Source organism: Podarcis gaigeae (genome assembly GCF_964106915.1).
Source record: "Podarcis gaigeae genome assembly, chromosome: 1".
Lineage (NCBI taxonomy): Eukaryota > Metazoa > Chordata > Lepidosauria > Squamata > Lacertidae > Podarcis > Podarcis gaigeae.
Genome location: NC_139678.1, coordinates 40,842,004 through 40,857,759, shown reverse-complemented (window position 1 = coordinate 40,857,759; position 15,756 = coordinate 40,842,004). Strand labels below are relative to the sequence as shown.

The window sequence follows — 15,756 nt, the reverse complement described above, 5'->3', positions numbered from 1 at the left end:
TATTTCCCCCTACGGTTCTTCCTTGCCAGGCAGGAGTAACAACCTGCCACAGAAAGAGCTTTTAAAGCCCTCCATCTTGCTTACCTGGCACTTAAGGGCCTTTGGACACTCTCAGATCCCTTGCACATCCTCCCCAGAGGACCAGTAAGGAAGGTGGCGCCTTGCTTACCAGCCTTTGGGAAGGAGGCACAGGGGTTCTGAGAGCATCCCAGGACCCCTGCACGACCTTCCCGGAGGCCAGTAAGCAAGGTAGAGAACTGCTTACCAGCAGGATTCCATCCATTCACTACAGTCGTACCTTGGAAGCCGAACGGAGTCTGTTCTGGAAGTCCGTTTGACTTCCGAAACATTCGGAAACCAAAGTGCGGCTTCTGATTGGCTGCAGGAAGCCAATCTGGCTTCCAAAAATAACAGTCACTTCCGGGTTTGCAGTGTTTGGGAGCTGTTCTAAGCTGTTCTAAAACCAAGGTATGACTGTGATTTGAAGACTCCCGGTGGAGCATTCGCCCCTCCAACTGCAGCCCCCCAGGTGCTACTTCCCACACTGTACTAGAAGGCTCTCCAGCCCTTCTGGAGCAAAGGGGAAGAAGGAGTTGGAAGAAATCATTTTGCCCGTTCTCCACTGCAAATATTCTGTACTTGGAGTTTTGCTCTCAAGAAGTCCGGATCCAGATCCACTGCTGCATATGTAATGTTTTAAATCAAGCAGTTCCATATATAATATATATGCTTCCGCAACTTTTTTCCTGAATAGTATTTTGGTAACCTTACGCTTTCTGTTAATCTTCCATTGCCACATCTCCTACATGTAATTGCATCTCTCATTCACTCACATGCACATTTGGATTCCATAGACACCTCTTAAACAACACAAATATTTTAGTGTCCTGGGGATTTTTGCATGTGTCATGTCTTGAATTATATTATTCTCAGTCCATGCATTGGGAATAAAACGAAATGCTTGTCCTTGAAGACAATATTAATGCAGCATATGAAACAGATTATGATGGCTGAGGTGTCTCGAGAAAGGAATTTTGATTTTTAAGCAAATTGGCATACAGTATTTTGTTCTTCCAAATATCCTTTCATTGTTAAGCCTCTGATTGTAGTTGCTGAAATTTAAAACAAATGTATTCTTTGTTCAAGGGTTTTTGTTTTTTTCAAGGCCACCAATTTTGGGGGTATGCACAAGTTGTATTGTTGTTGTTATTTAATGTGAAGTGTGTGACAGCCCAAGTGTGTTATTGCTGTTTCTGGGTAAAGAAAGAAGCAGCTGTGAAAAGAATGAGAATATCATGCAAAAAGCTGAAAAGTCTATGAACCTCTTTGTCCCTCTCCTAAATTCGTTCCTTTGCCTGAAAAATATTTGTAGGTAAATATATAAAATTTATTATCAATTCATTACGTCATGTTTCTGGTATTGAGCAGTGAAACCATTTTCTTCATTAGTTTACCTACTTACTTACTTTATATAATGTTTAATGCTAAAACAAGCTTCCAAGCAGTTTACAACGTACAAAAACCATTTGCACATATATGACTATATGCTTCTATAAATAAAACTTCAAAACTGACCCCTGCAAGGTCTAATTCCCTGTATAAAAGATACTAAGAAGACTCATGTTTGCATATTAGTTTTGGGAGAGTGTGTTTTATTTTCAGTAGTCATGGTATAAGAAAAACAAAATAGAGACTTCTCCCAGGATGTAGATGGGTAAACAGCTTACACAGGCAAGGGGAGGGTCTTTCTACCAATGGTAGACACTAACTTGTCTTTCAGGAAAATAGGCTTGCAGACCTTTCCCCTCCTCAAAATCTTTCCTCAAATGGCTATTGCTAGCACATGTATGTGGACCTCAAACTGTTTACCAAAGAAGCGAGCAAAGGTTAGGGGCTGGGAACTGTACTAGAGCTGCAAATGTGCACAAGGATCTCCCAAGACAGGCCAGACTTCGTTGATCTTCTACATCCAGGTACTCAGGGTCATTCCCTGATAACTCCCTTTCAGGGCTGCTCATACTTTGTTTTGATGAAGTCCCCTGCAGATTATTCTTTGTCACCCTCCAGCCTGATTTTAAGTCTCATTTCTGGTGTGTGGTTTAAATGAATAATAAACAATTTCTGTTAATTCCCAGAAACACAGACTGTGACAGAAAAATTCAATAACCAACTTGAATGTCATGATTTTGTGGGGCTTTTTTTTCTTTTTAAAAAATAAAATACATTATTTTATTACATTACATTAAAAATGTAAAAATAAAAAAAGACAGGCCAGGCTTGAGACAGTGACAGCAATGATTGTTCTGTCCCCTCCGTACAGCAGTTCTTATGATGATGGCAGCTTCTCCCCAACAGTGTTACCAGATTTCCTACTATTCAACAGCCCCACAGTGGAAGCCAGGGAGACAGCTTCTTCACACCACTGTTAATTATCTTGAATCCCCACCTTGTTAACTCCTAAAATGGAAATAGTCAGTGGCATGACTCACTGGTATAGAAGTAGTTCAAAAGGAAGAAAAGGTAGGGCCAATAGTGTACAATGACTAAGTTACGTACCGAGTTGTAGGCGTATCCTCCATGAATTTGTCTATCAAAGTGTGCTTATGTAGTGGTATGTCTCTGAATCCCACTTGATGGGAATTGTAGGTATGGTGGATGTGTTGTTGTGCTCAGGTCTTGCTTTTGGGCTTCCCATAGGCATCTGGTTGACCACTGTGAGAACAGGATACTGGACTATATAGGCCACTGGTATGTTCCAGCCAGGGCTCTTCTTAGTTTCTTATGTAGCTTAGCATATACATTTTCCTTCTTACATGTAACTTGTATTGCTTTTCACTGATGTGAGTCAGATAGGGCTGGCCAATATATCGATATATCATTTAAATCTGGTTTGAAGTCCATATCATGATATATCGGTTTCATAATTTTTGACCAGGCCATATATCGCAAATCATGATGTGTGTGTTTTGTTATGCAAAAATCACAATGTGGGCAAAACTGTAAAGCCGGCCAATGGTTCTCAATTCCTGCAGCCCCTGTTAACTCTGCCGGCTCACCTCTCCCCTGCCTCCTGCAGGAGACAGCGAATCACAAGAGCAGGGGCCGGCAAAAATCACAATGCGGGGAAAACCGTGAAGCCAGCCAGTGCCTCTACATACCTCCATCCTTATTTCAGACATCGTGATATATCGCAATGTTTCGCTGGTAATATATCATGTTGAAAAATAGATACTGCCCAGCCGTAGTGTCAGACCTAATTTCCCTCTTAGGTAATAAGACAGTGTCACTATAAGTGATTGCAGGCATTACACGCAATAACTAAGGCAATTAAGGCTGCAGTGCTATGCATACTAAGTAGGTCCCTGTGAGTTCAGTGGGATTTATTTCTGAGAAAGCAAGCACAGGCTTGCACTGTACGTTTCATGGCAATTGCAGTTATACTTCTTAAACGGCGACTTTTCATTATTTGTTCACAGTCCGAGTTTGAACTCAGGGTCTTTCATATTCGAGGAGAGCACGCGTCATCCATAGCAAAGCTTGAGGAAGTCATTGCAAATTTGGAAAATGAACTGGAAAATACATTATACAGGAGAAGCGAGGAAGCAAAGGATGCCTGTGTATCGACCGAAGATGATCACCCACCAAAGACATACAGAACTGTATGTATACAAACCGACAGAGAAACTTTTATAAAGCCAAGTGAAGATGAAAGCCGGACAGTCAAAAATAACCAAACAATACCTAAAAAGCTGACTATACCTTGTTTGAATAATAGTGTTTCACTCACATCGGACAATAATGGCCATGCCTCAGGGAGTGCTGTATCTCAGATGTTTCCACCACCACCACCGCCACCACCGCCTCTTCCTGGTTCAATCCTTCCACCCCCAACGTTATCACCAGGCATGGGATCTCCCCATCCTCCTCCTCCACCACCTCCACTTCCTGCAGCTTTTGCAGGTCAGTTACCACCGCCTCCTCCACCTCCCCCACCAGGATTTTCTCCATCAGGAGCAGGTCCTCCTCCTCCACCACCACCACCGCCACCTCCTGGATCCAGTTTCCTTTTCAGCAGCACATTGTCATCAAGCCAAGGTCCTCGAAAGCCTGCCATCGAACCTGCCTGTCCTATGAAGCCACTTTATTGGACCAGAATACAAATACAAGACAGCAGGTAAAGTTATGCTTCCCTCTTATTTAATAGTGGAAACCTACGTGCAGTATTTCAAGATCAACTAAAGCAAAAAGAGATTACATTGCAGAAATATAAAAAAATACTCAACTCAGGTTTTGAAATGTAGATTTTTTTTAAAAAAAGTATGGTTTACTGCTAGGGAGTAGCCTTTTTCAACAGCTCCATCATCTGTCTAACATTCTTGTTCAGAACTGTGCCCTGTGGCACACACAAATAGAGTAATATGACTTGACATGCAGTATTTTTAGTACTGCTAGAGGCATGAGTTACAAAGAACCTGGTCCTGGAGATACTCTGCCATCAGATTAGCTCATATGATAATCCTTAAGGGCCTAAGACACAGCGGAAGGCCATTGGCTTTCCAGTAGCCTATATCACTGCAGCTCAGATGCTTGACTGCTCTTCCTGCCATGCCAATTAAATGCAGCTTAGTGGTGCATACAAAGAACTAGTGGAGTTGAGATAGTCAACTTTAGCCTGCTTCTGTATGAACCACATTGTAGGCCTAATACCTGTGCAGTGGCAGCAGATAGCCCCAAACACCGACTATGGGGAGCCCTGGGTTCCTGAGCACCCACAAATTTTAAATGAAGGGGCTGCCCCCCCCCCCAGATTCCATTTGGCCATGTGTGCATGCCATGGGGCATGTTTGTGTCACGTCAGCACTCTGCTGTGATGTGATGGTGTGGATTGCACACAGCATGTGGCACACAGCAAGCACCAGCAATGTGTGTGAGTGACGTCAGCATGCCATGGGCATGCCAGTATGATGCGCGCACATTACAGGCATGCCAATGTCACATGCACTGGCTGTCAATGGAGCAAGGCAGCACACGTGTCCCCAACAGTGGATGTGTGATCAGTCCTAGTCAACCCCCCGCCCACCAACCTTTGGTTCTAGCTCCTGCACTTTGTTTAGAAAGAGAAATGTTATGTTTCTCTAGGCTAGAACAACACACCTCACATTTCCCTAGTAAGGGATCTGGTCTTAATGGCATCATCAAAAGCCAGGGCTTTGTAATCCTGTGCATGCTTCGCAGCAATAATCCCCACTGATTTGCACAGGATTGCAGTCCCAGGGAGGAATTCAGTGTCACACACTTGTTGTTCAATCATCACAAGCATTTCTGCTTGCCCAAACAGTCCCCCCCTGTCCCTCCCAAGCTCTGTTCAGGGGGCTCACCTGTCGCTCCAGAGTAGATTTGAGTGAGGCACAGTGGGACGAAGGAGGGGAAAGCCCCACCGAGCTAGCAGGAACCTAAGTGACATAACTTTTACTAATTAGCTAAGCACAATCTAAGCGCAAGTCGGTAAGCGACATAATTTTACTTGCCTGGAAATACATCTGTCCACCAAGTACTGATTACTGCATAGTAAAATTCCTAGAATTTATATGAAGGAATGCCTTATATGTAAGTTGATGTAGGGTCAGCATTCTAAAGTGCAGTGATGACCGTTGTATTGCCCCTAAGTTTGTGATGAAATGTCCTCCCACTCACCCTAGACAGGCAGCTCTGCTGTCCTTGCCTGCCCACTTTCTCTATTATTATTATTATTATTATTATTATTATTATTATTATTATTATTATTATTATTTCTTATTATTATTCTTTGCTTAGCTTGATGAAGACAAAAGAGTGGACTATGAATTCATAGAGATCAAATAACAAACAACAATAACACCATATCCTTATTTGGAACTTCTTTTTTTCTGTACGCATGAGCTCTCTACTCCCCTTCCCTCCTCCCTGTGTATGTCTGGCTTTAGTGTTTCTGTCCTGGCTACCGCTATTTTTTCATAGGATCTTAGAGTTGGAAGGGGACCAAGGGTCATCTAGTCCAACCCCCTGCTGGAATCTCAGCTAAGGCATCCATCCAGTACAAATGGCCATCTGATCTCTGCTTAAAAACCTCCAAGGAAGGAAGAAAGGGTATCCAAACTGAGAAAGCGTGGGTTGATCACTGCTGACAAACCTAGATAGGAAGCCAGGATCAGATTAAGATGTCTGAACCAAGTTTATGTGCCCAAACGTTGAGGGAGAGACATTAAAAATGTCTTTCCCCCGTTACCAAATTTCTGTTTTCTATCTGTTGTGGAAATTGGTTAAGAGTATATCTCCGTCAGCAGATCAGTTGATACAGCCCAAGCACCATTCTATAACTAAATGCGGTACTATATTTAAAGTAGCATTTATAACATTTTCTTCATCTGCGTTTTTAGTTATAAGGTTTACTCGAATCTGTTTGCATTGTAGAAGATGTGTCCAGATCTGATACTTTCATTTCTGAATATTGCTTATTCTGTGAGCCTTGATTTTTTAATTTTAATGGGAGTTTAGCGGGGGGGGGGGGAGGTGAGACTTGATATGAAATGACAAGTAGGAATAAAATGTCATGTGAGTGACACCTGCTGAAGGGAAAAGACCAGCTGCTACTAATAAAACCAAGAGATAATTTTCTTATTAAGAATCATAATTTTCTTATTAAGAATCGGTAGTTGCCAAAGAAAAGCAATCTAATCTCTTTTGTTACTAAAGATTCTCAAAGCAGAGAATGAAACATTAAAATGAGATTGTTTTTTTAAATTATAGATCTCACCATTCAGTGGTAATACTAACTGTAGTATTAATATGAAGAAGCGAATATGGAAGATACTGTCAATATTTGGCTAGGTTGTGCTTGCATTCTGCCTGGAATCCCCTCCCCATTATTTTGTATATGTTCAGAATACTTGTCAGATCACCTGCAATCTTGAGTCCATGCAAATAATTTAAAATAATAAGTAATACACAATCTGTGTGTTGAAAAGCTACACAATCTATGCAGCGGTGAGGAATATGCTAACCTTCCCCAGTTTGATGGCTTCTAGATGTCGTTGGACTCCAACTCCCATCAGCCCCAGACACCATAGCAATCAGTCAGGGATGATGGGAGTTGCAGTCCAGCAACATCTGGAAGGTTCCAGGTAGGGGAATACAGGATTACAAAACAGTGTATTGAACAGTATAAAGATTTGGGTATGGAACTTCTTTCTAAATAGTAGGCCAGTCCAAAGGCAGATGTACTAAATATTGATGGAGTTTTAAATATGTGGTAAAGTAAGTAAGCAACTTTGAAAGAGACATTGTGGTAATTTTATTTTGCCTTTTTCCAATTTTAGTCAAAACACGGCACCAACTCTGTGGGATTCTTTGGAAGAGCCTGACATATGTGATGCCAGTGAATTTGAATACTTATTCTCCAAAGAAACAGCTCAGGAAAAGAAAAAGCCATTAGCAGAGTCTTATGAAAAGAAAACAAAAGCCAAAAAGGTATCACTGCATTGCAACCTTAACTTAATCTTTTTAGATAATAATAATCTAGGTTTTTATTGAGTATCTTTCTTATATGCATTTTAGGTTTCAGTAATACAACAAGAACAATGAAATACAAAAGGATCTTCAAATGACAGATCTTATATGTGGTGGCCCCAATCTGTCATTGTTTAGGCTGAGATTTTTCTTTTCAATGATTGCCCACACCTGGGATTGAATTGTCTTCAGACTTGCTTTGAAGGTTTGACAATAGTATGAAGTGCTTAACTATGGCTGTGTCTAAAATTCATACTGGAATTCTGTCACATTCTTATTAATGGCTTGAGAACTCCATTAAAACGGAGCATAACCATTAGCACCACACACAAGCCTAGACCCCAATTCATGTTCAGCTGGGGCCAGGAGCAATCTGTGTGCTGGTGGGGAGCCATCCTCCCTACAATAATGTCACTGCAGCTTAATTTGATGGGGCTGGTGCAGGAGAGGGCAGCAGCGAGGATGAGATTGTGTGGGCACACTGGCCTGCTCCACCTGTGTCATTGTGCAGCCCTGACCTTTCCACCATCTTTCCCTACCCAAATCCTATCCAGGTAAGCTACAGCAACAATGGTGTCAGGAGGGTGACCTTGCGGCTCCACAAAGGCCGCTGCTGGCTGGGGCGATACAGAAAGAGCACGGTAACAGGGCAGAGCAGACACCTTTTCTTCTCCATGCTAATAGACTTCATTTCTCATTGATACCCAACTTGAGTGTCTGAATGCATGGGGATCTGTTTCGTTGATTCTTGTTGTTGTTGTTGTTTAGTTGTTTAGTTGTGTCTGACTCTTCGTGACCCCGTGGACCAGAGCATGCCAGGCACTCCTGTCTTCCACTGCCTCCCGCAGTTTAGTCAAAGTCACGTTCATAGCTTCGAGAACAGTGTCCAACCATCTCGTCCTCTGTCATCCCCTTCTCCTTGTGCCCTCAATCTTTCCCAGCATCAGGGTCTTTTCCAGGGAGTCTTCTCTTCTCTTGAGGTGGCCAAAGTATTGGAGCCTCAGTTTTACAATCTGTCCTTCCAGTGAGCGCTCAGGGCTGATTTCCTTCAGAATGGATACGTTTGATCTTCTTGCAGTCCATGGGATTCTCAAGAGTCTCCTCCAGCACCATAATTCAAAAGCATCAATTATTTGGCGATCAGCCTTCTTTATGGTCCAGTTCATTGATTCTACCCACACCCAAAGAGCCTAGTTCACATCAGAGTATATATGCAAATATTAAGCCACTTTGGGAAAATTCTCTTCTTGAAAGCATTAAATAAATATGTCTGTACACTTTGAAGTTCAGTTAATGATCAGGCATCATAGAATGGGGTTCTAGAATCTGGAATGTGGGTGGTACTGTGGTCTAAACCACTGAGCTTCTCAGATTTGCCGATTGGAAAGTCACCGGTTCGAATCTGCATGATGGTGGTGAGCTCCCATTGCTCTGTCCCAGCTCCTGCAATCTAGCAGTTCGAAAGCACGCCAGTGCAAGTAGATAAATAGGTACCGCTGCGGCGGGAAGGTAAACGGCGTTTCTGTGCGCTCTGGCACTCATCACGGTGTTCTGTTGCACCAGAAGCGGTTTAGCCATGCTAACCACATGACCTGGACAGCTGTCTGTGGAAAAACACCTGCTCCCTCGGCCTGAAAGAAAGATGAGCGCCGCACCCCATAGTCGCCTTTGACTGGTCTTAATCGTCCAGGGGTCCTTTACCCCCCCCCCTTTTACCCTTTCTTTACACAACTATCGTGTTGCCAAGGTGCACTGATACTGTACTGATATTTGCCACCACATACTCATATAAAATGTGAATAATAGGCATACAACCACAAACACTTATATAACATGTTGTGGAGCTGTAGCCAATCAGGGCTCCCAGATGCATGCTTTAGTAAACATGCCTGTCATTCACGCTTTGTGGCAAGAGGCATAGGGGTTAAAGCCATTGTATTTGTAGCAAACTTGATGGCTGTCCCATGTGTGGAATGAAAAATGTATAGAGAGTAGGATTTTTACATTGGAATATTCACAGTATTATTATTTTTTTCTATATCTACTGGATATTAATGATTCTTGTGGATGCTAACATTCAATTTGATGCCGTTATATTTTCTTCCTACAAAGTCAAGGGGTAAATGTCACATAATTTGTGTCATCTGCATGATCTAAATAAGACTCCATCAATCACCTTTGGCTCTTTAGTCCTATGATTATCATATCAAAGTCAGAAAAAGAAACCCACTGAAGATAATGGCTTTTCTGTTGTCCATTATCTCTAACTCATTTCAAGTAATTATTAGCACATGTTCTCATTTACGATGAGTGTCAATATTTTTGAATGAGAGTGGTTTTAAAAAGAGGATATATCTGTCATCAGGGTTTTTTATGTTTTTGCCTATTTTGTAATTGTGAGATAATGATAATAACAATTACAACGTTCCACGATTCTTGAAAAGATGGCTTCACAATTCAGTGTTACACCATCCTGGGTCAGAATGTTATAAGAATGCTGCCAATCCTAAATATATTTACACAACATTAAGACCATTAAGACTAATAATAATATGGTATTATAAGTATTATTTATTTTGTAAAGGTCCCATTCCTGAATATATTGCTCACTGACTTATTTGGAACTAGTAATGGGCCATTTCATGCAATGTGCGTGCTTGTGATCCCATCCTTTCAATCCTGATTCAAAATATACTCACTGTGAACTCATACAAGTGAGTAGCTTGTCAAACGGCCAGTATCCTTTTGTGCCCCTGGTAATTGCACCCCTGTTGTTGTGCCATAAGTGGTTATTCTTCTCTCTACTAACTACATGTTAGAGTTCCAAAATCACAATATCTGGTCGTAGCTGATCACTCGCAGGACCTGTTCACTGCAAGCATATTCTGAGCCCAGGTTAACAAGCTTGATAATCATTAAAAAAAAAAAAAACCAAGATATGTGTGAATTGTCCTTTACTTTCAGAGAATAACTCTTTCTCCGGGTAGTTTTTGAGTGTCTGACATGCTGACCCAGTGAAATTCTGCTACAGACTGGTCTTACATAGCGAGTGTAAGCTTTTGCTGCAGGTGGTGGATTTCGGAGGGAGCACCATTTTCCTAATTCCTGCTCCTGTGAGCATCGGCTTGCAGCATGGTTCGGAAGGAGGGATGTTATTTTTGAATTTTTACTTTTAGTACTAACATGACCAAGGCTTGCACTGGCTGTGACAATCCCCGTGTTTATACAAGGGAAAGATGAAGCATGGGACCGCAACATTTACATTCTTGTCGCAGGCTCTGGAGATACTGCAGACAGTTTGCTGCCATGTCTGTTGCTTAGGCGTATCCTGCCAGCTGGCGTATCGTTATCATCAACTGGCAACAGCTAGGAAGTTGGTTGCTTACATACTACTGTCATCTGTGCGCAAAGTGCGTACTTCTAGGAGCTCGAAGCATCTTTCACTAGCTGGGGCCAGATGGAACAATCTGGTCTTTCCAAACCTTAATTTAGTGCATACCCACTGAATCTGTGATCCACCAAGGTAAAAGCTGCTTCTCAGCAGTCAGTGCATTAGGGCTTGCAAGGTGCTTGACAAATCACTTTTTCTGCAGTTCCAAGCAAGCAATGCACATGCCTGGTGGGCTGCATTCAGCTTGGTGGTTACAGAGGAGAGAAGGAGGGAGATCACAGAGGTATAAAAAATGATGCATGGTGTAGAGAAAGACGACAGAGATATTTTTTTCTATAATAGCAGTAGGTGGCATCATTCAGTGAAACGGAATGTTGGAAGATTTGGGGCATATGAAAGGACGTACCACACATATTGTGCTTTTAATTCTCCCCAGAGTGGCTGGGGAAACCCAGCCAGATGTGCAGGGTATAAATAAAAAATTATTATTATTATTATTATTATTATTATTATTATTATTATTATTATTATTGAATTCTCTACCACTTAGACTGCAGTCAAGACTGCACTGTTTTCCCAATGTTTACTTACCTGATAGCGTCTATGTTTTATGTGATCTCTCACATGACGTAAAAGCCACTTTTGGAAATCAGGTAGAGAGGCCTAGTACTAATTTCTACGTCAGTTGTTTGTGGGGGGGGGGCGGATCTGTTTTGCGATCCCGTTAACACAGAATACCACGAGAACGGTTTTGCATTGCAATTTCAAGTAACAAAAATTGGGGTTGGTAACCTGTTGTAAAGTTATTTCCTGCTGTTTAAATTTTAGCCTGACACGTGGTGGAGTGTCTTATTAAAAAAGCTGTTCCATCACATACAAAAATACTGAGCTGTAAAAGGAACATTAAAATCAGGACAAGAAGCGCCAGCATTATAACCAGTAAAACTAATGCAATAAACCCCATTACTGAATGCAGCATTTGTGATAGCTGGCAACTTAGATGTCTTTAAAGGGGGATAAGGCTATGGAGGGTAAGATACTCTGGAATACCTCCAGTATCAAAGGCAGTATGCCCCTTGATTCAACAGCAAATAGCATGTTGGGACAACAGCGCTCATCTGCCTGCCCGTCAGTCACTGTACTGCTCTTTACTTCCCAGTAAGAGTTCAGCTACTACTCAAGGCTAATAGAAAGCCACTGTGCCCTAGGTAGGCCTTTATTCTCTTGACTTAACAATTTTGTGACAAAATTCAGCCCTACAGGATTTTTGATCATTTTGCTCAGACTATTTCAGGTAGCCAGAGTCTAGCTTGGCATTTATAATTGTGACCATATGTACTTTCTTCCCATAAAAGGCTATAAATATAAAGCTTGTTTTGTTCTGAAGTGAACCTCTCTCTAATAGTTTTAAATTATGTAATATTAAAGGCATTTGCAGTTTAAAATAAGATACTGGAGTAGGAAAGTTGTGCGAGCTAACCTGATCTTTAGAGCGTACCTACAAATGTAGTAGTTTCAGATGTAATATTGCCAGTATGAGGTGTCGTCTGGAAAGGTTTTGCCTCAAACTAGGCATGCCTAATGGGGTTTATGACAGCCTATGAATTTTCCTCTGAAAAGGGTCAGCCTGGAGGTCAGTGAATGCTATACAAATTGCACTCTACTTAAGCCTTTAATTACCCCTATTAGAATTTAATCTGCTGCCAAGTTCATCAAATAACATTTATAACTTCAGAAATGTCTGTGACAAACTTCTATTTGACTTGTAGATTTACTCTATGGTAAATTTTCTTCTGTCCCTCAAATTTTTTGTTATTAAAATTTTTTTGTTGTTTTAAAAAATAGTGAATGGAGACCAAAAAATATGCACCCATTATTTTGTAGACATGAGTTCAGAAAATCTCTGAGCATCCATCATACTTTTATTCTAAGAATTGAAACTGGGCACGTTACAGCCAAAGTTAAGTAGATTTAAATCCCATTGGCATTGGGTACAGACTAAGTTGGTTCAACTTTTAAGTCCTGTTGAAATCTGTAGGAGCAGTTAAGGGAACTGAAATTAAACTAATTTAGACTGCTGTCCTATACACACTTACCTGAGTGTATGTCTCGTTGAATTCAACGACATTTATTTCTACATAGACAGGTACATGTCAGGAGCCCATCCTACTCTTGAGTAGGACCCTGGTAGAGACACATTCCCGACTGGTATGTTCTCTCCCTCCTGGTCTATTGTTTGGGAGCTTCAAAAGCTTTCTTCTGCCCAAACATCACAGTGACTGATGCCAACAGACATTGCCACACTTAGGGATCCTCAGAGTCTTTGCAGCTTGCATAACAGTCCTCAGCAACTCAGCATTTTGGGTAATCTACTTTATTTACATATAAACACACACGGAGCACTGCAACATGGCTCCTTCTCTCTCTAGCATCAGACAGCAAAGAGAAAGAACAAAGGAGAATAGTCCCACTTTACGGAACACGAACATCCTGTCTCTGTCACTTCCCACTCTGTGGAGTGAAAACATACACCATCATGTGATAGACAACAATCCCATGACTGCAATCACGGAGCAGGAATCTTAACAGTATAGGCCCTGCACATCTGAATCTGTCAAGGCCAGCCCTACCATTATGTAGAGTGAGGCATTCGTCTCAGGCAGCAGATGCTGGGAGGTGAGAGATGTGGGCTAAGTGTCAAAGAGCAGAATTGTGTGTGCCACACAACATCCCCTGTGCCTCCTAAGAGAGCTAGCCACCCTTAGCTATAGCAGAGGACACTGTCCTTTTGCCAACATCAAAGTAAGATTCAACTGCCAACATAGTTGCTTTCTGTATGTGAAACAGGAGGAGGTGCCATTTTGTCTTTCACTCTGAAGCAACATAATGTATTGGGTCAACCCTAATCCAAGTCAGAAATCTTAAGTGGAAGAGTTACGCACACACCCTTAAATTTGGTGGCAGGTAAAGGTGAATTTTTTTCTTGGAAAATATACATAGATTTTATTTTCCCGTTCTGTAGGCAGATAAGGTAAAGGTAAAGGTACCCCTGCCCGTACGGGCCAGTCTTGACAGACTCTAGGGTTGTGTGCCCATCTCACTTAAGAGGCCGAGGGCCAGCGCTGTCCGGAGACAAAGCTGCATCTGGCGAGACAGTGCAGCACACGGAAACGCCGTTTACCTTCCCGCCAGTAAGCGGTCCCTATTTATCTACTTGCACCCGGGGGTGCTTTCGAACTGCTAGGTTGCCAGGCGCTGGGACCGAGCAACGGGAGCGCACCCTGCCGCGGGGATTCGAACCGCTGACCTTTCGATCGGCAAGCCCTAGGCGCTGAGGCTTTTACCCACAGCGCCACCCGCGTCCCCTGTAGGCAGATACATAGTGCCATAAAAATGAATTAGAAATAATTCTAGGTTACACTTATTTGCTGGATTTCAATAATGGTTGTAAAGCTCTCATTACTGTTGGATTCACAGAACTGTATGTAAGCTTTCCTCCCTCACAGCAATGTTACTTTTTATATTATCATCTATTCCTGGCATACAGTTTTAAAAAAAGAAAATACCATGAAAGATGAAGGGGAAAGGAAGTCACATTTAAGTCACTTTTTAAAAAATGTTGGCTTGCTTTACGTTTCACATTTATTTGGACATTTAAGTATGACCAACTATTTTTATTTCCAGATTATCAAACTGTTGGATGGAAAGAGATCTCAGACTGTAGGAATTTTGATTTCCAGTTTACATTTGGAGATGAAGGACATACAACAAGGTGAGTGTTGCTTGCATCTTGAAAGGAACCTTCTGCATGGAGATGTTTTCAGAAGTTAATAATAATAAAATAACCTTCAGGTGCATATTTTACATTCTGTAGCTGTGCATCCCTCTTGTTCAGCATCATGTTTTGCACAGGGACCAGCCAGATTCTTCCAGGAAAGATGAAATAGGCAATAACTTTTCCTTCTGCTTGCTTCCCACCCCTGCAATTGGAATTCATAGGCACACTGGCTCTGAATTGGAAGTTCCACTTGGCAACCCTAGCATTCAGCTGTTGCTGCACCATATCTGCCACTTACTCCTCTAGTCCACTTTAAAATCTAAGCTAGTGATCATTGATCCTACGGCAATGAATTTCACAAACTGATTATGTATGAAGAAGTATGGGGTGGGATTTTTTTTGTATGTTTTCAGTCCGCTGCCAATCAATTCCTTTAAGGGGTCTCAAATTGTAGTGCTATGAGAAAAGGAGACTAATGCTGTCAATTCTGACTTTTCGTATACATAGAATCATAAAATTGTAGCATTGGGAAACATCCTAAGGGTCATCTAATCCATTCCCTTGCAATGCAAGAATCTCAACATGCATTCCCCCCATCCAATCGGAAACCATAGCAGTTTTATTGCTGCCCCACGAGGACCCCTATACAGTGGTACCTCGGGTTACATACGCTTCAGGTTACATACGCTTCAGGTTACAGACTCCGCTAACCCAGAAATAGTACCTCGGGTTAATAACTTTGCTTCAGGATGAGAACAGAAATCGTGCTCCAGCGGCAGTGGGAGGCCCTATTAGCTAAAGTGGTGCTTCAGGTGAAGAACAGTTTCAGGTTAAGAACGGACCTCCGGAACGAATTAAGTACTTAACCTGAGGTACCACTGCACCATGCATAACACTATAAATATCTGCCTTAGTTGCCATTTTTCTTAAATTCCTAAACATGCCTAGCCTTTTCTCATAAGAAAGATGTAAATTATTTCACACATTTGTATAATTGCTTGCTTGAGAGAAAGTAGGCACTCCTGTCCTAGAAATTGGCTGT

At 41.9% G+C, this 15,756-nt stretch overlaps 1 protein-coding gene across 4 annotated transcripts in view; it reads left to right on the top strand.

Annotated features, from left to right (window-relative positions):
- The window catches only part of FMN1 (formin 1), a 162,918-nt gene that overhangs the window by 89,547 nt on the left and 57,615 nt on the right, over positions 1-15,756 (top strand). For all 4 annotated transcript variants that reach the window (XM_083744317.1, XM_083744315.1, XM_083744316.1 and 1 more), the window contains 3 exons: positions 3,477-4,174; positions 7,356-7,506; positions 14,621-14,708. In XM_083744317.1, the coding sequence (XP_083600443.1) occupies positions 3,477-4,174; positions 7,356-7,506; positions 14,621-14,708 (937 nt within the window). The remainder of the gene's footprint in view (positions 1-3,476; positions 4,175-7,355; positions 7,507-14,620; positions 14,709-15,756) is intronic.